At 41.8% G+C, this 25,109-nt stretch overlaps 1 protein-coding gene across 1 annotated transcript in view; it reads right to left on the bottom strand.

Annotated features, from left to right (window-relative positions):
• The window catches only part of LOC109988824 (raftlin), a 134,589-nt gene that overhangs the window by 40,290 nt on the left and 69,190 nt on the right, over positions 1-25,109 (bottom strand). Inside the window, exons 4-6 of the mRNA XM_020640407.3 lie at positions 20,139-20,247; positions 10,820-11,237; positions 1,844-2,047 (exon numbers count right to left, since the gene is read on the bottom strand). Coding sequence (XP_020496063.2) covers positions 1,844-2,047; positions 10,820-11,237; positions 20,139-20,247 — 731 coding nt within the window. The remainder of the gene's footprint in view (positions 1-1,843; positions 2,048-10,819; positions 11,238-20,138; positions 20,248-25,109) is intronic.

Raw genomic sequence — 25,109 nt, forward strand, 5'->3', positions numbered from 1 at the left:
CGAAAAACAAGTACAACAAGATGGAAGTTTCAAAATAGGGTATAAGAAGGTCAGTCGGTGAAAAATCACTATTACACTTATTAGACTTCATGTGTATCTGTCATCACATGAAAGCTGAAGCCCGCTGGTTTCTCTGTATCTCCGAACAAGCCTGTCAGTGTCACTACAATCACCCATCCAACCGTGTGTCCTTTAGTGTGCTGCTTCGCTGTCAAACATGTCCTTGATGTTCATGAGGCTGAGATGGCCGCCTGCTTTTGTGTCGAGCATCTCATCATGAATTCGGAAACTCGTCTCAAAGAAGTTTCTAAATACGGAGACGCCAGGAATGGATTGTGATTCTTAAAGCCGAGCTGTACGCGGCTCTTTGATGTAATTAGCCGCTAACAAACAAACGGGTTACCGCTTTGATGTCATTCTGCCAGCTGCTCCCGAGGGACAAAAATCCACAAAGTACACCATTCACCTCTGTAAAGTTGTCTGTTTTCTAAAGCAGTTAAGCCGAGGCTGTGAGCTGAATTCATTCCTATAAGTCAGTGAAGGAGAGAGAGAGTTTCATAGAGCAGCTGATCCGCTTTCCCTCCTACCCAGTAATTTCACCGTTCAAGAGACGCACATCTTACCAGAGCATGAAAAATGCAGAATATGTTCGAGGACCCTAATAGGCAAGGGAGAAAAAAAATGGAATCATAATAATACACTTCATTACTTCATTCTCTGGACATAAAATATGCAAGGAGGCACTAATTTGTTATCAGGTTAATTATCTATGTTTCAGAGTTGCTGAGGCGTTCACTTTCCCAGATTAATGAATTATGACTCTTATTTACTCTGGCGCGCTTATTTCTCCCGTGTCAGAGTGACTCACAGAGCCGCCGGGGCCTGATGGAAGAGGAAAACCCGTTCAGGAAAAGAGTTTAAAAGAGGATACGACAAAAAAGCTCCATGAAACCTCAGCTTACGAAGAATCCTCTAAGAAGACAGAATCATCATCTCAGGCATGTAGCATACTGGTGAGAACATAATCCAGCCTCTGAAGAGTCTGTGAAACACCACTACAGCGTCTAAGACCTAAACTGCTGTCACCTCGAGGGTCATGTTTCCTGCCACCTGATGGATGTTAAAAAACAAAGAGTAAGGTCTTTTACCTGCTTTTTGTAAAGTGTATCAAGTTAATACTTGTTATGAGTTGAGGCTATACAAATAAAGGTTGATTTATTGATTGATGGATGTAAGTCAAAAAGCCACTTGATTTGAAGCTCTACAAATTCATGAACCCGAACTGATTTCAGGCAGACCGGCAGAATGAGAAAATGACGGTTAATGATATTGAAGTTTCCATCAAACAGATTTTAATGTAGCTCAAACTTCTGCTGTTGTTCAGCGATTGCACCACTTTCCCCCACACTGATGGTTATCAGAGTCATGTACAAGAGTTATTAAAACATGTACTGATGGTTTTCTGGGGGAAAATGAATGCCAGCTAATGCATTATTAATGACGGAAAGGTCAAGGCGCATCATTACCTACCCAGGCTTTATTTATTTGTATGGAGGCTGGCTGTAATTTAGCATGTGCTTCATGTTGACAGGCTTCATCAAAAGGCAAATCTGGGAACCTTTTAGGGATTTAACAACCTTAATAGTGGTTATTAGATTCGAGAGTACCTGCAGAAGAACAAATCTGGAGACTTTGAGAAATGAGGAGTAAAAGGTGAAAGCTGTTTGTTTCTTGTTTGTGCATTAAAACCTTTGGAATGTGTATTCATCTTAAAACAGCATGCGTGGACAACATGTTCGCTTGAAGACATTTGTTCCAGTGAGAAAAACTCAAGCCGGCTTACCGTTTACATTCCCCAGGTGGAAATATCCGTCCACCAGGGAGGCTCCATTGTTGAAGTGCTGAGTCATGTGATCAAGCCAGTTGGCCTCCACCCCTTTGACGCCCTCATCGCAGTTCTGGACCCGCAGCGGCACCTTGACCGTGTAGTACTTCACCTGGCCCTCTCGGACCGGCGGGTGGTTGTACAAGGCGAGCAGCTCCACCCCTGTTGAGACGAGACAAACAAAAACTCAGCCATTGATTTTACTCAGTCGGGGTGTGACGATACAGATGTAACCTCGACGGAAGTCCAACGTTTTACTGCATGATTATTGAACTACTGCTGTACTTTGGCTTCAGTCCAGAGAGTAATTTGGCTCCGTCTGTTGGAGCACTTTCCCCTCCTCCAGATGCCAGAAGTTATTAGAAGTGATCCAGGAAATGGTTGGCCAAGAGATTGCAAAGTTTCAGTCGCACATGTTTATATCTGCATGCTTACATTGCAAAACAGTAAGCCTTGCATGACATGCTCAAGTTAGTCAGAGTTACATTTACGATGTTTGCTTTCAGTTCATTTTGTGTCCAAAACACAAACAGTTCAGAGCTGTTTCCACACATCTGTCTGATAAAAACATCGCTGCAGCACAAAGTTTGGAGCCACTTGCGTCCCTATTTTTATTTCTTCAGACTTTTCAACAAACAATTATATTCAATTGGAAGAACATTTATTCCCTCTGAGATGAGAAAACTCTGCCAATTTGCTGAAAGTCAGAACGCTTCCTCGCCAACACAATTCGGCCAATTGTTCTTGTCAAGAGCAATTTCTTGATTTCCAACTCATTTCATTTTAATTTTCTCAGAAAAAAAAGGGGAAAGTAGGAGATAAAAACTCTCCCAAAAAGATGGATGATAGAAAAACAGCTCTTAAAAATGTGGACAGAAGTTATTTACTGAAGACATCAGCACATAAACATATTACTCCCTCAATGCAAATGTTTGAAAGAAGTCCCAAAGATCTTCCAACTCCCTTATCCGCATTGAGCAATCTCTCTCCCTCTGACTCTTTTAAAAGTTGTTGTAAAGTTTCCTCACAATTTGTCTGTTCCAGATATTTGACAAGGAAAGCTAACGTGTGCCAATTATTTTACTGGCAGGACGGACGATTTTTGTTACCAAACCATGTGATAAAACAAAAGGTTGAATTGGACTCAATGAAATATGTCTTATTTTTGTCCAGGGGTTCCAAAACTTTTCAGCCTGCCACCCCCAAAATAACGGTGATAACAACTAGAGATCCCCATTGTCCCTGGAGGTGGTTAAAACATTTAATGCCTATCCAAACATTGGCAAAGAACAGCACAAAAGAACACAACAGCTCAAACTGAAACACGAGAAGCAGAACACTCTTAATCTCTTGAACTTTGTTTCTTTTTGTATTTTCACAATAATTGATAAGATATGATATTTTACATTTTTTTTAAAATGTTTTAGGAAAGAATCTCACAACCCTCCCTCTCAGTGTCTCACCCCCCCCCCCCCAAGGGATCCCGAGCATTTAGCAACAATGCATGTACATGTTCTTGTAACAGCTATAGAATCCTTTGTTTGTTTTTGGGTTGGACATGAAGTGTCTGAGAGTCTAATCATGTATCGTGTAAAATGTGTGTTTTGTATTTCTTTGTATTACACTTCTTTGTATCGTATATGTGCTTCACCTTCTCTTCTCTTCAACATGAATGTCTGTTGTCTGGTGAGCAAATGCCAGCCAGAAAGTCAAATCTGTATGCAAGACACTTTAACACAGCCCACAACATCATTATCTTATCGTGAACAAAAGCTCCACCTGGCAGTTGCAAAATAGACGAGAGATGAAAAAAATGATCCAAGATGAGTTTTGTGCTGCCTTGAGCTGGACGTGATTACGCTGAAATTCTTATCCAAGAGAGCTTCTGCCTCTTTTTTTTTTTCCTCCTGCTTGTTCTTATTCCACAACAAATGTTCAGTGAATCAAGAGCAATTTGATCATTTTCATGCTACTAGTCATCCCCACATTCCTTTTTAATGTCCCGCTGAAGTGATGTTACTCGTCTGTCGCAGAACTTAAAAAGGGACCGTTTCATTGTAACCGACTTAATTCTTTGTACAACCTTGAATAATGCATTAAAAGCTCTCCTGCTCGCTGTTGTTTACATCAAGCAGAAATATACATAATGCAGCGGGCCTCAGAGGGGAGAAACAGGCTTGGAAATTTGCTCACAGTAGGAATGCCGCCGCTTCTTCTCGCTCATATCGCTCTAAATCAAAGTGGAAGGAGTTTTATTTGTTGTGATGTGAGTGAGTGAAATATTTGCCTTGCTCGGCTCGCAAGACGCGAGATGTGAGTGGGGCTTGGAATCGGGCAGAGAGCGATTCAATTCCAGTCTGGTAACATTTTCCCCCCCTTTTCTTTCTTTGCAATGCAAATGTCGGCCTGTCATTCCCCAAGTGAACCAGATGGATGAGCAGAATGTGCGGCTCTGCCACCCACACACCAGTCCACCTACACACACACTTTGACGTGGCGGTGGTGGCGGGCGGGCGGGGGGGAGTCATGGCTCAGTCCCTTTGGGTTTCCTCTGCATGTCTGTCCATCCGTCCGGCAGGCACCCAAGGCCAATGAATCATTTATAACCGTTTCTTGTCTGGCTCGTTTGACCGCCGCGACAGCTGGACACCAAATCCTCCAAGATCTTGTCATTTGTCACTCTTGAGAAAAGTTGCAGAATATTCAAACACTCCCCTCCCTTGTTCTTCTCGTCCTCCCCCCAACGCTGCAACGACGACAATATGGCGAACAAATCTTGGACGACACACAACAACAAGATGACATCCTACTCTACATGCCAAGACTAAATGTTTCCTCACTGTGCATGATTTTGTAGCGACCTGCATCACATAAACTGGTTTACAGTTTGCGTGCACAAGCCTCAGATGATCCACCACTACTGCTTGTCCCATAAAATCCTTTATGTGTGTCAGCGAGCTGCAGGCAGGTCATAAAAACAAAACTGCTTTTTGGAAATTGCGCCAAGTATACAAACTGATTTAGAAAGCTCTTATTTTCTGTGATGACAGTATAACAACATAAAACCACACTCAACACAGATGATTACATTGCTACTGATGGGACTGTTATTGACAGTGGTCATGTTTGTTCCATTTATAACAGCCATTAGGAGAACAACATGCTGCCTGGCATCCATCTTTCTCACAATACAGCATGTGCTCTGTCTAATAGATGAGAGTGTTTCATGCATTGCATTTAATGATGGTCTAATTACGCTTTGATTACAGCGACATGGCCACTGTGATTAAAGTGGAGGGGGTAGGCAGCACTTTTCCTAACCTTTAATGGTCAGGAAAAAAACAAAAACATTCTGGGTTGGTAGACATCTTTTCAGTTGGGATATGTCCACTTGCATAACAGAGGCTAACTTGCCGTTTCCACAGGACCCATGTGCGCAGCGTTCTGTCTCTGCTGGGCCCATGCTCCGCCCTACAGTGGGGCGTTTTGCTATCCATTTGGTGCCTGTTTTGACGTAATGTTGATAAAGTGATGGGATATATGATCAGGAGTCTGTATGTTGTGTTCTGTATTGAAATTGACCGGATGCCTGACGTGTTCCCTTGTCTGACTTCCTGCCTGGGTCAATCTGCTCTGTTCAGCTTGACTCATGTTTGCAGCAGGCTCCTCCTAAAATAGGTCGTGCTGTGGAAATGCAAGCATTGACTAGAGTGGGCACGATCAGCTCTGGACTGTACGGTGTGAACCCAGAACCCAGTGAACGCAGATCCTGTGGAAACTGCCAGTAGGTGCATTGACGAAAGGACACATCAGTGGGGTAAAACCAGCAAGGTGTTTTCACTAAAAGAGAACAAATCTGTCTTATGATGTTAAAATGCAGGCATGAAAAATACAGCTTGCTGAGGTATCACTCTACTCTTTAAAATCTGTCAGTTAAGGCTGCAAACTTTAATAACTGGACTCTCATCTTAACTACAATACTAACTGTGAAGCCGAAAGAAAACAGGGATGAAAACAGAGGACTGAATGATGTAAAGGAGTATGAGTCATCACCCCTCGGCCTGAAGCACAGACTCTGACGTGACTGTAAAAATACAGATTTGACTATTGCCTTGGAAACGTGACTGTCTGAGCAGATAATTGGTGAATACTGCAAGTTGATGCATTCAAATCATTGAAGAGGTATCCTCTGGATTTCAGATAACAGTCGATGACTTATGTTTTGTTTGAAGGTTGGGATGTGATTAATTAGTTGCATCTTTGCAGAAATTTATCTCCCCTCATTTTAATGTTTTTTTTTTTGTTATTTTCTTGTTTTTACAGTTTTCATACTTTTTGAGGTATTTTCAAGTCACAATGCATGCCTCTGTTTTTTAACCATGACACAAAACATGATGGTCAGTGCAAATGTCAAAAGTCAGATTTTTGCAAATTTAGACAGTTTTTCCAACTTTTATGAGTTAATAAACAGCAACATTGTGGTTGATTATTCATTAAACTGTATTCCCTTCCCCAGCACTGCATGGTTTGACCCAGCTTGAGATAGGACCAGAACATCTCAGAATTCCCGTGAGAAGCTGCAACATGCGGCAGAAGAACAGATACTTCATTTTTAAGGAGGAACACAAGGTTAAGTGGCCTTTGATGTTTAACAAACTCCATTAGCATAAATCTCAAAAACATGTCTCTTGCCAAGCTCACCACTCCCCCTGTCCCCTTGTGCTAAAGAGGCCTGGAAAGGACAAAAGCAAACATCACTTTTCACAGCAGAGATTTGCTGCAGACGGTGACACTTTGCCAGGAAACAGAAGTCATGATACTGAAGAGTCGTTTGCCTTTTGGTTGTATAACAGGAACAAGAGTGTGAGCAAGGAATTATCCTAATGTTTCAGATACATTTTATAGTCATTTTTATGCAATAGGGCAGTAAAATGAAACTTAACGCCTGAATAATCTGACATCTAAAGCTATACTTCTAGACGCACTAGAAGAGAGATGTACATTCACACAATTGGATGTGTACGATGGGTTCTTTGAACCTAATAGCACAAATTCATCACATTAAGAGACAACCTTAAAACCTTTCAGAATAAAGTCTGCCTGGCTAACCCGAGTCTCTCTCTCACTGGCAGCTCTGCTAACAAGAAAACGAGCACATGAGTGCGGTTAGGTCGGTGAAAGCATGTCTCTTCAAAGGCTTATCTGATGGAGGCACGGCTGTCCAAATGACGAGGTCTGCGGCAGCAACCCTGCCATGATCTTGCAGCAAGGCTTTTCAACATGACATGTCATCATTTCAACGTGTGTTTCTCTAATCTGAGGAGCTGGACACTGATCCCATCAGAGCGCAGATAACACGGATCTCAAGGATAAAACCAGGCGGCTGAAAAGACTTCCTCTGCATGTTGATTAAGATGCTGAAGATTTCCAGATTACACCTTCGATAAAGCTCTTTCCTTTAATTCTATGTTTGTTTGTTGAAAGCTCATTATGATCTTATGTCATGACAGGAAATGCAAACAATCCATTTTTAGGATTAGAGGATTAGATGCTTGGCTTTTGTGAAATGTTGCTGCGCTTCAATATTCACTTTTATCTCTTTCCTTTTGGATTTCATTGCACACTTTATATTAAAAATGCCTTTGTTTAAATCAAGCAGCAGCCTCTGATTATGAAATATGAAGCTAATGGAGTGGTTAAATGTAGTTCCCTGACTCTCCACTTGAGGCTGGCTGCAAAAAACAGGGATCCTCATTAGGTCCCATATTAAAAAGCCACTTTTTAATGCAAAATTACACATGTTTACAATATTTTTAAAGCTGGATTTTTATGAAACTCAGGTGTTTTGATTATATTTAGCATTGATGTCTTCAAGCTGGGGATCCAACCACCAACCATCCATTTGAAAGATGGCCGACTCTACCTCTGAGCCAAGCTTAGGCTCAGTCTTGGTGGCAATTAATGTTCTATAAAAACATTTACTCATGCAGATCTTATTTGAAAGTTTTTATGGTATGAAATGTTGTTGCATAATAACCCTGTCTTATAAAAATAGCACAACTGCCACTATTAATTTTAGATTGAATGGACTGCTGTTTGTGTTCTTCCCTGGAGTCACCAGGATGGTGTTGGGATGGATGAGTGTCGTAGAAAGTGCAGGACAGACACACCAGTCATGTGTTTGCATCCACACTCTGGTCTGCTTGTGAAAAGGTCTTTTTTTTGTCCACTATGTTTCAGTTATTGCCATTAATACACAAGTAGGGGTGACGTCTTACGTAGACGCAAACAATGATTTTCCAGTCGTTCTTATAGTTGATTTGAAAGTTTACTGAAGTAAATTGATAAAGATATGAGAACAAAACATACAGTTTCCAGTGAATGACGACTCTACCAACTGAGCCACAGCTGCCCCAAATCTATCCATCTGTCCATCCATCCATATGTCCATCCATCCATCTGTCCATCCATCCATCCGTCCATCCATCTGTCCGTCCATCCATCTGTCCATCCATCCATCCGTCCATCCATCTGTCCATCCATCCATCCGTCCATCCATCTGTCCATCCATCTGTCCATCCATCGGTCCATCCATCCATCCATCTGTCCATCCATCCATCCATCCATCCATCCATCCATCCATTTAATGTTTCTTAATGTTCCCTCATTCGTCAACATGTCTTCCACAAACTCTGCATGCTGTTTGAAAATAGTTGCACATAGAGATAATTTCTTGGAGACAGATCTGTGTCTTATCCAGACATTAGAGTACATCTGTCACTTTCATGTTATTCTTTCCATTTTCTGTTCCCTTACAATCCCTTTCTTAAAAACCATCCAAGCATTTAAGTCCCCAAACTTATGGGCTCAGTTTCAATCCAGATCTCCAGTCCCAGCAATGGAGAGCCTCTTTCGCCCGTAAGCCGCAGAACCTCGCCAGCTCCACCGCCAACACTTGCACGGTGTTCACCTCGAGATCTGAGGATTAGCGCTGACAAGCCAAGCAGCAGCCGAGACTCCCGGGCCTCCTCGGCAGACTGGGCATTAGTAGAGAGGGACATGGGCGCTTGGCAGGAACCCTCGCCACCCTGGCTGGCTGCTACACCGGCGCTGCTGGCGTCGTCGCAGAGAATCAGGGGGATGAAGGTGGGAGGGGGGGAATGAGAGCTGTGAGGCTGAGGGAGGTAGAGGACGAGGCAGTGGGGGATTATCTCACTGCAAAATGCACTGTGGGGAGGCCCAGATGGACTAGTGGGCTGTGGTCTGCTGTGATGCCAAGAGTGTGTTAACGTTCACATACAAAAATATAAAGTATGCACACAACAAAGAGTACATTCATTATGCAACACCTCGTATTAGGTGCTTTGAACCTAATCTCTGTGCACACACTGTTCACACCAATATACAGTATTCACACAGACACACACGCATGGCAACACTCCCACTGGGATTGGGTGTAATGCTCAGTTTGCACATTGCACTGACACGTATCAAAAAATAGAGTCCGTGCAAGAGGACTGTAGGAAGGGGGTGATGGTGGTGGGTGTCTCCATCTGTCAATCCCAAAAAAAAAAAACTGAAATTAAGCCGAAACTATAAATGTCTGCGCTAATTTCAACAAGATTCCCAAAGAAAAGAGTGTACCACTAATAACTCAAAGGAGATGTACTGTAGCTACTTACGCCACACTTTCTGGGAAGATAAAATTCAAGCCATGAAATCTGCACTTTCCAAAAAAACTCGACAAAACGTTTGTGGTGGATTTCACAGACTCCCAGCTTCATCGGCAGAGAGTGAATTTGTATGCACCACATCTATAAGAAGATTCCTTTTTTCTGGGTAACGGATAGAGAGGATTAAATCCCAAGGCGGCCCATTGTTGTGTAACATTGAGGCAATAGCAGGAAATGACACCTCCGCAGCTGCCAAATGTTTAAAGAGAGGATCTCTGGCACCACGCTGCTCTTTAGTTAAACAGCCAAAAGGTATGGCTTCAAATGAAACACAAATTACTCAGATATGTAGACAGATATTGGCTGAAGAATAGTAGCTGTCAGTTCGGATCTGTGTGAATGTGTGAGACAAAAAGCTACAGTTTACAGCGGGCGCTCTTGGGTGCAGGACTTAACCTCTGACTGCTTTGGCTGATCTGGCACTAGCAGTTGACTGCAGTTTGGTGAAAAAGACCTGCAGGTATGACTTTGCAAAAACCTGCTGATAACACATTTTCCCTCATTTTTGGGATCCGTTAAACATTGTGATAGCATTAATTAAAAGTCCCAAAAAATGCAGAAACCAGTTCAAGTCTCACAAACATCAAGCCTGTGCTGGTGCCGCAGCCTTTCTCAGTTTGTAGTTTTGACATTTAATTATCATAATTATTATTTCTAATTAGGCCTTTCTCTATAATTTATAACCGTGGCCGTGTGGTAGGTTCTGTGTCATTGGGATTTGAAAGTCTTGTCAAGTTCAGTAAAGTTTTGAAAATTTGACATTTGAGTTAACGTCCCCCATTAGACTAATTAGTGAACTTTCCTTTAAAGGGCGTGCTCACCCTAATAACAAAACCGTTTTAAAGCTCCTGTGGAAAAAATGTTGGTTATTTTTGATATTAGCTGATACTGTGGACAAAGTGGAACCCTTTATCTCTTTGCTGATTTTGTCCCTTACATGCATTGTTGTTTTTTTTAACCCCAAATTATAATCCTGCTTTCATTTACTAGGAATCTTTATTACTTATTGAGAATCTTTACTGTTGAAAATGTAAAAAAAAAAAAAAAAAGGCATTTTCAGTGTTGGCTGTGAATCACTCAAAACAAAATGTATGTCCAAAGTCACAATTTAAGGTTTAAAAAAAATGCAAAGTGTTATTTCATTAACATTTAATTTCCCTCTTAGTATAAGTTAATAAAAGCAACCATAGAGACCACTCACCATCTCCCCTCTGCCGGCGGTATCTCAGCCTCTCCTTTGTCTCTCTGTCTTTGTTGTTATTGTGACACGGCGAGTCCTCCTCCGTCAGATCTCCCTCTGATATTGGAGACGCTGCAGGCGACACCTCATCCTGACTGCCCTGCACCTCGCTCCCTGAATGGTTCCCAGTGTTCTCACTCGGTGCTCCTTCCTCGTTCCCCTCTTTGTCCACTGCATCAGCTCCGGGTTCTGGGTGGTTTCTGGGGCTTGAGGGGTTTGAGGGGCTGCAGCTGCCCAGAGAACCGAGCACAGAGCTGGGGCTGGAGTGCAGGGAAAGAGAGGGGGTGTCTGGTTGTCGGATCCGGGTGCACGGGGCCCCATAAGGTTCCTGGACGAATCCAACGAACATCACCCCCTGGTCAGCAGCGTCCTGGATCTGCTGTAGGATGCAAGACAAGAACAATTAAAAGTTAGAGAGATACAATAAAACACAGATGATGTTTCTTTCCGTTCATTTATTTGGCTTAGCTTTAAACATGAACCAAATTATAACAAAAAGCTCAATTGCAACTTCTTTAACAATGCGATAAATCCTAAACTGAATAAAGACAACTAACTGACACATACACCATCTTTTGAGGGTACCATGTAGTGCGTCACTGTTTCTGCAAACAGAAAGGTTGACAGGTCGTTCATAAGAAGCAGTTTAGCCAGAGAATCTTTAAGGATAACAAAGCCATACTGCCATTCACCATTGCGTCTTAAAGGCCCAAGTTCAATGACAGAGACGTGACAATATTGATTTGTCACCATTCACCATTTTAAAAGTCATTTTTTCCTCCAAATTTCAAAATCATGTTTCTAGAGGCTCTAGTGGTTTTGAAATAGCTTCATGGTGTTGTCAGCTTTTCACTTATTTATATTGTGTGAATATATGCACTGTGTGGTACGGTATGGTATGGTATGGTATGGTATGGTGTGGTATGGTATGGTATGGTGTGGTATGGTATGGTATGGTATGGTGTGGTGTGGTATGGTATGGTATGGTATGGTGTAGGATGGTATGGTATGGTATGGTGTGGTATGGTATGGTATGGTGTAGGATGGTATGGTATGGTATGGTGTGGTATGGTATGGTATGGTGTAGGATGGTATGGTATGGTATGGTGTAGGATGGTATGGTATGGTATGGTATGGTGTAGGATGGTATGGTATGGTATGGTGTAGGATGGTATGGTATGGTATGGTATGGTGTGGTATGGTATGGTGTAGGATGGTATGGTATGGTATGGTATGGTGTGGTATGGTATGGTATGGTGTGGTGTGGTATGGTATGGTATGGTATGGTGTAGGATGGTATGGTATGGTATGGTGTGGTATGGTATGGTGTGGTATGGTATGGTATGGTGTGGTATGGTGTGGTATGGTATGGTATGGTGTGGTATGGTATGGTATGGTGTGGTGTGGTATGGTATGGTATGGTATGGTGTGGTATGGTATGGTATGGTGTAGGATGGTATGGTATGGTATGGTATGGTATGGTATGGTATGGTATGGTATGGTGTGGTATGGTATGGTATGGTGTGGTGTGGTATGGTATGTTATGGTGTGGTATGGTATGGTATAGTATGGTAACGTTGACAGACGTTGATATAGATTCAGTCATTTTCATCAAAGATCACATTAAAAAATTAGAATGCAAATCTTTCACAGTCATATTTAACATGAATTTATATTTTGTTGCTCAGATAAAACAAGCTCATGTAAAAGTTATCCTACTCTCTGAAAAATTTGACAGTTGGTGGACATTTTTTTTTTCTACAACTGAAACACTGAAGAGTTGATTAATCGAGGAAATGATTGGCAGACTTATCAATCTTATCATTGCCGCCTTCTTCTTGATCAGGGACGACAATGAAGTAATTAAAATGTGACAATCAACCAGCTGAACATTTGCCTGATAAATGTTCAGATTCACAAGCAACTCAGAAAATGGCAAAAAAAAGTTCCCTTTTTTGGCATTTGACTAGTTGTTAACACGTATTTGTTTCCCTGGACTTGACTGCCTGTACTTTTTGGCTTTCTTGAATGTGAAGCTGTTGGAGAATTTTGGTTTTAGTTATTATTTGAGTGGAAGTTTTGGATTGAGAGCATAAGCAAAATGTCAAATACTTCACTTCAGAATGCAAAACAGGACCAAATGGCCGCAGAACATACACACAAACTTATTTCCAGGAAATCTTCACACTGAGACTAAACTTTTAGACTACGTTCGAGTTAAATTATCTAAAAATTGACTTGTGTTTTTCCGCTATACTTTACATAAAGCCTCCTGCAGCTGTTGGATTTCTGTTCTTCTCCACAGACTCTGCTTTTTTCCAGTCCTTTCAGCTTCTCCAATCACACAGTTTTTGATTAGATTGGAGCGGCCGCAACCCCAGTCAGGCCCGGGCGGCATCCAAAATCCAGCTCCCTACATTTTTCTTCTCTGTTTTATTGTCATCTGGCACTTTATGTCAATATTGGGATTCTGCCACGGAGCGAGATTGAAATGTTAACTGTCAGAGAATGTTAATGATGGCATTCTCTATTTCTGCCTCCCCTCTCCACCAACACCCCCCAACGCCCATGACAAGGCGGCCACGGTGCTGTCTCCATCTCGAGCCACGGTAAGGGAAGAGAATGAAAATCAAATCAAATGCGCAGGTTATTCACTATGAAATTAAATTGGAAAACAGTTGCATTGTTTCCAGCCATATTGTTTAATATCAGTGCACGCTCTCTGGGTCTTTCACATCATATTCCTCATACCAATATGTTGAAATGGAATTGCAGAGATAAAAGGGAGCAACTGTTGTATCTCATTTAATGGTAATGCATGCAGAGCGAGAGAGTGAGAGATGAATGGCTTTGGCTGTCTAATGTTGGTGCAGTTGATATCAGAGTACATTTGAATAGAGGGCTGTAATGATCAAATTTATTTTTAGTACCATTATTATTATCATTTCAATTTCATCAAATCCCTCGTCTGACAAAGTAGAACAAGTCAGATTAGATTTTCTTTTTCCAGAGACGTCTTGCCAGCAGTCCATCATCATAACAAAGATTACAGATAAACCCAAAACACACTGCGGGTTTATAGTATTAGTGTGTGATCGATAAAATGGGAGTGAATCTCCAAAATGTAAAAGAGATTCAGTGTTAATACAAAGGCTAAATAACTAGGATAAATGAGGGTCTATTTCTGAAATTCTTAGCATTGGTACTAAAGTCGTCCCTTAATATTCTATACTAGATATCAATCTTGATAAAACACCAGTTGTTTTCAAATTTGTCATGCAAGCTTAAAATCCCCAAATCTGTTGGTTTCAGCTCCTGTGTGTTTGCTGCAAACTCTGACTTACATCACTGGAATTGGATATTTAAGAATACTAAATATGTAGCATATGAAATACAGTAATACAGCCATGCTAGCTACTCTGTGAAGCTGTAAGCTTCAGAGAACCATGTGGTCCTTTAACCTAAGTTTTTATTTGGGCTAAATGCTAATGTTGGCATGCTAACATGCTCACCATGACAAAAGATCGTGCTAATTAATTAATTTGATCGTGTAAACAGTTTTTATTTAGCAATATTAGCACACTAATGCTAGCTAAATAGCACTACACAGACAGTATAGCTAAGGCTGATGGGAATGTCATTAGCTTTGTAGGAATATTGTTTTGCTTTTTTAAACCATTGAATTGGCCAAATTATATTTTACGATTTGAAGGAGGCAAATGGAAAAGGCAGGATCACTTAATTATTTCAGTTTACCATTATTATGTACAATTATGTTACAATTAACCTTAGGGAGATGCTTGATGGGATTCAGGTGACCACAGTAGTTTAGTTTGATTTAAAACACATTTTTGCAGAAAGTAGCGGGACAATTTGTCCAAAATCAGTTGAGATAATTCAGTCTCAACACACACATTGTAATTTATCATTTCAGGAAAGGGGCCTACTTTACCTCAACTGGGCTAATGAAGGAGCACAACCATCATTTTGTATAACCAAGGCGACCATTTCTGCATACTGCAATGCATGTATGAGCAAGAGGTTGAGAGTTCAAGGGAAAATGTTGTGATGAAGAAGTACTGTATGTCCGAATGGTATGCATAGTGCATGCAATGGGCAGCTTTTGTACATGACATGAAAAAAGCAAGGTGATTGGTTTTCATGTTTCCCTTAGTAAAACATAGTACAGCTTAAATTAAAAGTCTGAAAAAGATGATACAGAATATTCATTATGTGTAATGTTGCACACTTTAATAAGCTCAAAGCTACTAGTTAAATGATTTAAAAGGAGGACACAAGATTCTAAGGGGATAAGGTGTTAGGAGCAATTGTTAGTTGTAGTCCTTGAAGAGTGAAATCTAATATACAAGTGGGATCAAGTGTAATGTACTTTCTGCAGAATCAATAACAGAATAAATGAAGGGCAAAATCCCCAAATTTGCATTCTTCTAGAAGTCTTAATCAAAACGAGAAGACAAGTTACTCAGAATCAGGAACCTGACTGGGGTCAAGAAAATGAGCTTTTGAGGTCAGACAGGAAACTTTGCATCGCATCATTTCTCTTCATTAACCGAAATGATGCTGAGCACAAACTTGATGAAAAATATTCTGGAAGCAGCTTCCCTCATTCTGCCACCAGAATATCAACAGCCTGCAGTGAAAAACCCATTTCAATTTTGACTTGAGACCACATTTCCTATTTCCCCCCGTAAGTTATTAAAGTGGCACCAGGAGGAGGTGTCTGAAGGTCAAGATGAAAACCCCGGAGAGAGAGATTGAGAGGGGTGAGGGGAGGGAGAGATGACAGAGGGAGAGGCAGAGGGATAACGACAGAGATTGAGACAGCGGGGAAGAGAAAGGAAAGAAAATGAGAAGGGAAGGAGAAATAAAAAGAGGAAGATGAAGAGAGAGAAAAACAGGAAGAAACAGGTTGAGAGGAATGGACTCCTCAGCTCACTCCTCCTCCACTCAACCGTGTCCTTTTCCCTTTTAATAGATTTCTAGCATGGCCTCTTCCTCCCCCTCCAGCCTGCCTGTAGCAGCTCAGTAGATTAAAATGATAACCAACAGTAATGAGGTCCTGCAGGACTGCGGTTTCATGTCTAATCGAAGGGCAGAATGTACAGAAAAGTTCAGGAGCGACTCTTCAAAAGCCGACATAAGGGTCGCTAATATAGGGATAAGATGTGTGGGGGTTAAATCCTGATGACGCTGCGTAACAGGCTCACATAAGAGAGAGCAATGTGTTGATATATACCATCTGAAGTGCCGCTTCAAACAGGCTTTCTCCAGCAGAGCATTCATAACAGTGACATGTGCTGCAGAGCCAATTCATTATCAGATCAGTGCATGTGATTTCAGCTCTCCAGCTCCTGCTTAGCAGCTTTCATCTCCTCTGTGGAAAATACAGAAATCTTCAGCTCCAGATCGAATTTGGTTTGCTAATTTACATTAGCCTTGAACCATTACCGAAACACATGCTTTTAGTATATTACATACGTACATTTAGTAAATGGAAAGCTCTGCAATTTAGCAAGATGCTGCATTTTTCATACCAAATATTCGACTCTAAAATAACCCAGAAAAACACATCTCATTCTGGGATGTCTGTGAGACAGATTTAGAAAACGGTTATTGATTTGGGGAGAGAGAGATTTATGGGACATGGTTTTAAAAAGACAGTTAAATAAAAGGGAAAAAAGTAGAAACTTTACAATCACACAAATGATATAGCTCACACCCAGAGATTGAAAAAGTGCATTTGCTAAAGTACTGTACTTATATCCAGGTACGTACACTTGACTTTCATTTTGAAAATGGTAAATGGACCGCACTTAAATCGCACTTTTCTAGTCGACCACTTTAGGCACTTTACATGTCACACTCACCTTTTCATACAGACACACGCTCACAGACATCATCAACTTATACAATCACACAAAGGCTCTGTCTTCAGGAGCAAATCAGGGGTCAGTACAGTCAGTATCTTATCCCAGGAGACCCTGACTGGAGAAGATGGAGATTCAATTGTCAAACTACAAATCGGTGGAAAACCTGCTTTAGTTGAAAATCGATGGTAAACTTACGGTAAATGATAAATGGACTCGAGCTGGTACAGAGATGTTCTAGTCTTCTGACTACTCAAAGCTCTTTTACACCCGGGTCACGCCTACTTATTCACACACTGATGGTAGAGGCTTCTATGTAAAGTTAACATCAATATTATCTAATTCATTTCTGCACATTCACACGCTGCCGACAAAGCAGTGGGAGCAACATGGGTTTAAGTGTCTTACCCAAGGACACATCGGACATGTGGCTGCAGGAGCTGGGGATCAAGACCCCGACCTTCCGGTTGAGAGACAACCGACTCTACCACTGAGCCACGACCGTTACTGATAACATATGATCACTTAAATATTTAAAACTTGATATGTGAAGCGGATGTGTCCAGAAATATTTGCCTGAGGCTGCCCGACTGGGGCACTGATCTATAAAGGGGTGGCATGAAGAAGTGCGCACACACAAATGTCTGAATTATTTATATGGTATTTTTGTCTACTTTAATGGTATCTGGTTACCCTATTAACATTGAGGTATGATACAGATGGTCAGGGGTTCAATCCCCAGCTCCTGCAGTCACATATGTACTGTACCACAAATTGCTCCCACTGCTGCGTCAGCGATGTCTGAATGTGCATGAATTAGTTATACTGATGGAAACTAGAAGCCTCTGCCATCAGTGTGTGAATTTTAAGTGGATGAATGAAGGTGAGATGTGTTGTGAAAAGCGTTTTTGAGAGTTCTGAAGACTAGAAAAGCGGTATACAAGCTCTTCAAGGAATCTTCCTTAAACAGTCATGGTGAAAGAAAAGATGTGCTCCATTAAAATACCACACAAGTCGCTTACAGCATTTGTAATACTGCCAGCTTTGTTGACCTGACAGATAACCAGTCATAGGAGTTGCACCTGCGTTGTTTTGAATTTTGACTGCAGTACCCATTTTAAACACTAGGTGTCAGAGTTACATATTGCTCCTTTAATGCATAAGTAATTATATACTTTTTGATATTAGCTGTTCTCTGAATAATGAATATTTAATGATATACACATTTATGTTTTTGTGTCTGTATTGTGTCTTTGCTTTAATAAAGGATCTGAGCTCCTTACAGGTCTATCAGTTCTGAGTATTGTACCTGTTTGGACCTGACCTGGGACCTGAGTCGATGCCAGCTCCCAATTACATTCAGTCTCATCAGGTCAGGTTGGGTACTGTTGTGTTGCAGAGAGTCTATATGAATTCAAAAGGATATGAGCTGACCTATGTTCAGCCTGCAGAGCATAATAATTATAGCAGAGAAAAAAAAGTGTATTTTGAGGTGAGATGGAGAGAGCCAACTGTGAAGCGTGGGTATAAAATTACAGTGATTCTGTTCCTTTTGACCAAAGCTGCTCATTAATTGTGGTGCAAAGTTCTGTTGGCAGCGTTGGCATTTAGTGCTCCCTATATTTGTGTCCTATGGGTCAAACACATTTTGTATTAAGTCCTGTTATCCCTGGGTGAGATGGAATCTCACTGTCTCTGGGTTACCATCCTGATTAAATCTCTTTCAGGCAGGTTTTCCACAAGTCTTCGTCAAATTAGGTGGAGACAAATCAAACACTTCTGCCAAAATCAATATGTAGGTGTGTTAGATATGCTCAGAAGACAACTTGTAAATATTTAACATGTTCAATGTGAAATGTTCAATCCTGTTGTGTGGGGAGAACACCGAGGACAGCCGAGCATGGACTCTGTGCGTTCTCACATGGAACCGAACAATAGCCAATCAGGAAGCAAGCTGACTGAAGCAGGGAGCACAACATACATAACCATGGCGACGACAACAAACGTGAAGGATAAAGATAGGTGGACGTTAGAAATGAAGGACCACCTTGTTTATATATTGTTAAACAATGTGTCCTGTAAAACATACCACAATTGAACTGACAAGGACAGGAGTTGGACCACTGTTTACCCTAATGGACGTACCAGCTAGCTAACAGTTAGCCACATTTAGCTTTACCACCATGTTTGTTTGATTGTTTGACTTTTGAGAGTGGTATAAACTTGCTGTTGTTGAATGAATCTGTTAGTGCGTGGTGTGCTGAGTTGATCATCTCGTTGCTCACCAAACACCACGAGAACAAAACTGTTAAATCTGTCATGATGTGTCACCCTGTGTGGGCTCGCTCACATTTACAAAATCGATGAAGATTTTGAAAATCCTTTAGCGTGTGCCACGTCTACAACTTAACTTCAATCTGTACCCAACTTTCAATTTATATCTACTATGCTTTTACCCACTAGTTCTTTGTCTTTACAACAGCAATTTAGAAGACAACCATATTGAAGTTGTTGTATCCAGTTAAACGGAGGATCCAAACCTCTTGTAAGGCAGGACCAAGCAACTGTCTAAAAGGTAAGGTAGAAAAATAAACAGAGGAACTTTCCACTGTTGTTTCTCACACACCAACCTTTGTCTGATGTACCAGGTTCTGAGCCTTAGAGATTTTTGATTTTTGTTGCATTCCTCTTTGTCACAGTAATATTGCAACAATGTCTGAGTCTGATCCTTTCGCTGACACCAAAACTGTTCAGAGAGTGTTAGATTCTGCAGGACTGAAGTGACAAAATCCTGACATGGCTCATATAAGAGAAGAAGTGCCAACAATGTAACGGCGGATTCACACCTGAGAAATCTCCTAAAAAATACAACCTCTTCACTACCGTCCCCTTGTTTCCTTTGTTTGTTTTAGCAGCAATTACTGTACATTGGGGGGGGGGGGGAAATCATTTTGTCAATCCTCCACCATGGTGTTCTTCATGACATTGGCTTTTGAGGCTTTGTGTGACATTCTGCTGTGAAAAGCTTTCAGTCAAACGGCAGTGTGCCTACGTGCCAACATGCAGGTTCAGCTGTGTGGCTGATTCACTAGAACAAGACGCATATGAACGCTGAGTCTTGGGAACGTGCACAACAAGGTTACAGGCGGAATGAAGTAATTTGAGTTTTTAGTAGCATGCAGGCTGAGTTTTTTTTTGTTGGTATTTGGAACATCTTGTGTCCTATCTGACTCGGTTTTTTGATGTTATGCATCTAGGCCTCCACTTGGAATAAAAGCAGCAACAATACCTCTGCGCTCACCCCCCTCATCCTGTACTCCCTGTGTTTTTCTTTCCAGCTGTGCTCGAACTGACAAAACCTTCAGCTTGGCATGTATGAAGCAGCCGTATACCTTCTTGACGTAGCCCTGGATGAGCTCTGGGGTGGGCACCTGCTCTGCAGACAGACACTCCTCCAGCTGCAGTTTGTACGGTGGGCAGACTGGCTGGCTCCTCTCCGCCCTGCAGGCACCACAGTGGAGAGAGAGAGAGAGAGAGAGAGAGAGAGAGAGAGAGAGAGAGAGAGAGGACAATCAGTTTCAGCCTTTCAAACAGCCAGCTTGCCGGACAAATGCTCCCGACACATGCGGCTACCCATGCATTCGCACACACTCACAGCAGCCCTACATTACAAAATTACAGTCATAAAACATAAAAGCTTTGATGCCTGGGTCTTTGAAATGTTTAATACAACAATAACGCCCCTATCAAGAAATTCCACTGCATCAAGAGGCTTTGTTAGTGTTATTGTTGCCCTGTGGGAGGTGAGAGAAAAATACAATAAAACACTTAAGTGAGACAAACATACACAGGGATGAAAGAAACACACATGGAGCGCAGAAAGCAGGAAATACAATGCAAATCTCGTCCCGCCCCCCTCCCTCAGCCCTCCCTGCTGAGGCCATATCAGTATTTAGAGCAAGGAGAATCTATTTATATGGTGTTGTATTTTCCTCTTCTGTCCTCTGGAGGAAATCCCAGAGCCCGCCCTGAGGAGACAAATGCTCCTGCTTCCACCTCGCTCTCTCTTATCCTGTTGACAAGGGGAAGAAGCCCCGCATGGCCTCTTTCCTCACTGTGCTACACTGTCTACATGCATGAACAGCAGGTGTGTGTGTGTGTGTGTGTGTGTGTGTGTGTGTGTGTGTGTGTTGGCTCTGCAGGGGCTCCAGCTTGACACGGACACCTGATGTGCAGGAGGGTAAAGGATGCATGCGTGCATGATGGTGAGTGTATTAAAGGCCGTGCTCGCAGCTTCCCAGTGCATGCAAAGACTCCCTCTGAGTGCACTTACATGTCCCCCTGTCTCCTTGTGTGTGCGTTAAGGTTGTCAAAATGTACATCTCTTCGATACCACACGCTTCAAAAACAGTCTCTGTTCTCTTGATGACCGATAGTATCCAAAGTAATGAAGTAAAAAACCAAGAACTACACCTGTGAGAGATGCACGGATCGTGAAAATTAAGTCAATGCCGATACTGATGATTAAAATAACAATGTAGCTAAATGCTGATTCTGCTGTTTCATCACTTATATGTTTAAGTTTGTAATCCTCTTCTTCATAGTTCTTGTCACTGCAACATGTCTTACAAACTCTTCCAACATTTCTTACACATTTGACTATAAAAACAAATCAGAGTTTGTACCACATGTGACTTCTTCTGCCCCATTAAAAAGCTCTTCTCTGACGCAGGTTGCAGTAGGCATTAGCTTGCCAACTTTAAAGTGAAAACAACCGATGCCACATTATGCCTCATACCGATGAGAGACTGATGCATTTCTAACATCTATTTCATAAGACAGATGTTCGGTTGAGAAATTAAATGAAAAGGAAGTAGTTATACGCACATCACGTAGGTGCATGGCAGTGCAAAATCAGCAGGCTGAGGAAGAAGGTAGGCCTGCACACTTGCTCAAATGCCACAAAAAGTTTTAATTCATCACAAAGTTTCGACCAGAGGTCTTCTTCAGGTGATTGCATAACGAAGGGGAACTGCTACTGTAAGTTACCATACTGTTGCTGTATGAGCTCCCGTGATAAAAACGTCATGCTAATTACACTCGGATACATTAGCTCCGTCTTGACAACGGTCAACTCAGAGTTCGTTTTCATCTTGGGTGGGGGGGTAGCAGCGAGAATCACTCCCATGATTCCCCGCCAGCCTCGACGTCATCTTTTGTTATTGTTTTGATTGAGAGCCCCCTGGTGGTGGGCTTTACATACTTTGCATTTAAAATTACCCAACTATATGTTTTTCTTTATGAACTGCAGGACACCCCACCTATTTAGTATTTAGGTGCTGTTCAGTTCAGGGACTCACAAGAACTTGTTTTTAGAAGAAACTTTCAAATCAATCAAACAGTGGCAGAGGTTTTCAGTGTCCTGCAGTGCGATAGGTCAAGATCCAAAAACACTGGGTCCTCTCCTTCCTACAAAGAGAATCAATAACCTCTTCTGCCCTCCATACCTTATGAAAACACATATTTCAACTCGTAAGCTCCCAGTTTGTAGCCTCTAAGCCCAAGCTGAGATAAATCGAGTCATTTTCTCTGACTTGGAAAAAAGCTCCTTCCAGAGGCGCCGCAGACATTACACAACTACTTTCACAGGATGTGTGGTACTATCTGGGACTGGTAAATTCAATCTGACACATAAAGTTGGAGGAGTTTCCTTTTAAACTTTGCCAAGGATCACCGAAGACACAACAGACACGAGCCTGTCGTACTCTATTCACAGGGAACCCAATAACACAACACACTCCTTTATACTGTATTTTCTCCGAATGTTTGCTTGATGAGCCTCACCTCTTTTCCCCGTCTCCTGTCAAAAATATGCCTCAATTTTACTTTACATGTCAGTTTACTGCCTGAATGAATGTTGCTAACAAATCTCCACAGACTTGTTAGAGTGAAAGCGCTCCTTTTCCCGCATGAATTCCACAGTTTGAACATCTCTGCATTTTCACATTCTTAAGTATCCTGCCGAACGGCACACAGAATAACCAGCGGGCCTCATTTATGTCATCCATCCACCCAAGAAGCCCCCGTTGAAACAAACAAAAACAAAAGCCGCAGTCACCACACTTCTACTGGATTGTCAGTGACACTCGGCGCTGCGTGGATATTGCTGCAGCGGCACACAGCAAAGCCAAATCTGGGCCGTGCGACTCGTTAAGTGCAAACTTCACACGCTCTGTGAAACATTCATTACAACGAGCCGGGAGCAGACTCTCCTCGTTTCTTTTTTTGTTTTTTTTGCAGCGTCACAACATTCAAAGGCACGGTGACAGATGCCTGGTGGCGCTGTCAAAAAAAGGTGGCTGTACTCCCTGTTGGATGCAACATAAAGCAAAAAAGCAACCAACAGTTTGATTGTGCTCCAGGGGTATCTGCAGGGACCAAAACAGAGGGAGGGAAAGATGCAGAGAAACAATGTTACGTATATGTTGTTGCTAAATGTAAACCATTTGTACTCTTCCCTTTCTTACATTATGTATTTCATTCACTCTTATGGAGTGTTTTGGCAACACTAAACTGTGAGGTCTGTGCTCCAAGGTCAGTCGAAGCTTCAAAAGATGAAAAACTGCTTTTATTTCATAATAAATGAATTGTCCAGGTCATTATTGAAATAAAAATGAATCCGTCCTTGTCAGATTCTTTTCACTTGCTTGTGAAAACAAGAATTTGATTTCAGTTTCTGCAATCAAATGTTTTCACCTCTTTTAAAACGATGACTCGTTTTGGATTCAAGCTCTGCATGCAGAGAGGAGAGAGGGGAAAAGCTGGAGAGGAGAAGGTGAGGACAGCATTTTCAAATGGTGCCCTCACTCCTGGAGGGAGGCCCCGGGTTAAAAATAGCAGCTGCATCACCTGCAGTCCATCTTCTCTGTGTGAAACAGCGACTTTTCATGCAGTGTGCAGCACCGGCTGTCAACCTCTGAGGTCTCGTGCGGTTAGACGGGTGTCAAATGCCTGCCTGCCTATACCTGGAGCTCCCTCCTGGGTGAGTACACCTGCTAACCCCCCCCCCCCCCCCCCCCCCCCCGTTCTGCCCACAGATTGGTCACATACTCTGTTCAGCCAAAGACCATCTTGCGTTGGACTAATCTCTCCCACCGGAGCTGAACATTCACATGGTAACTAATTGCGTGCTACCTGTTAATAGCTTGCTCAGGGATTTGTGTTAGCCGTGTAAAGGCTACATCATCTGTAATTGTGCGGTTTCCAATTACACCGTGTTCACTGAGGTATAAAAAAGGCATTGTGTTGACATATTATTGTTTTCTGTGGAAGACAAATGTAAAAAAAAAAAAGAACCTGCAAACAGCAAGTGAAGTCTTCATTTGTTAACTTTAAATCCAAGAATAGTGAGCTAAAACTGGTGTTCCATACTATTAAATAAACAGATCTCTTGTTTTCTGTTATGAAATTTAAACAACAGGGAATTCCACATTCTTGAATTTACCTGTTCTCAGATTTGACCATATTATAACATGAGATCAATGATAAAGCCCAACAGCTCTCAGCCAGGCTTGAGCGTAGTGTAATTGGAGCACACAGAAACAGAACCCTAATACATTGGTTTGATGTTAGCAGCATCATGCCTTGTACGCTTATGTTCACTGTTTACGTCAGGCATGGTAGCATGCTAACATTTTATAAACACCAAGCCTGAAACGATCTAGTGCTGATGGTGATGTCACCAGCTTAAGGTGATGAGTATTTGATCTTGAAACATTTTAAATGAAAACGTGAAAAATAAAGTGACCTAATGATGTAAAAACGCCTTTTCTGCCAGTCATCTGTATGTGTCTTCTGGGGCTGTTGGAGCCAGCCTCAAGCGGATCCTCGACAAACTGCAGGATTATGCACTTCTGCATTGGCTTCATTTTTTAAGACTGGAGGTTGCCGCTTGATTTGAAATGAGAAAATTACTTCCAGACCAAAATAATTAAAAGTATAATTGTTTGTTTTTCCAATATCGTTCTGCCCTAGTTCAAACCATATTCAGCATCAATCTATCAAGTACTTGTTAAATATTTTAATTAGATAATGACAAACTCTGACCTGTTGTGACTCCAACCGAGCTTCACTCCAACCGAGCTTCTGCATATGCACCACTGTTTTGCCATTTTATCCACCCATGAAATGTAAAACTCATGGTAGAGACATAAAGAAAGCCAGTATAATTTGTCCTTTGAACCCAGCAATGACCGACTCAGAGAGGACGTAAGACAGAAAACACAGTTTAAAGGGAATTTCCTCATGTTATGCGCAGTTGGCCAATAGATTCCTCTTTGTGCACAATCCACACTTCTCTGAGT

The sequence above is a fragment of the Labrus bergylta genome, chromosome 8, assembly GCF_963930695.1.
Source record: "Labrus bergylta chromosome 8, fLabBer1.1, whole genome shotgun sequence".
Taxonomy (NCBI): Eukaryota; Metazoa; Chordata; class Actinopteri; order Labriformes; family Labridae; genus Labrus; species Labrus bergylta.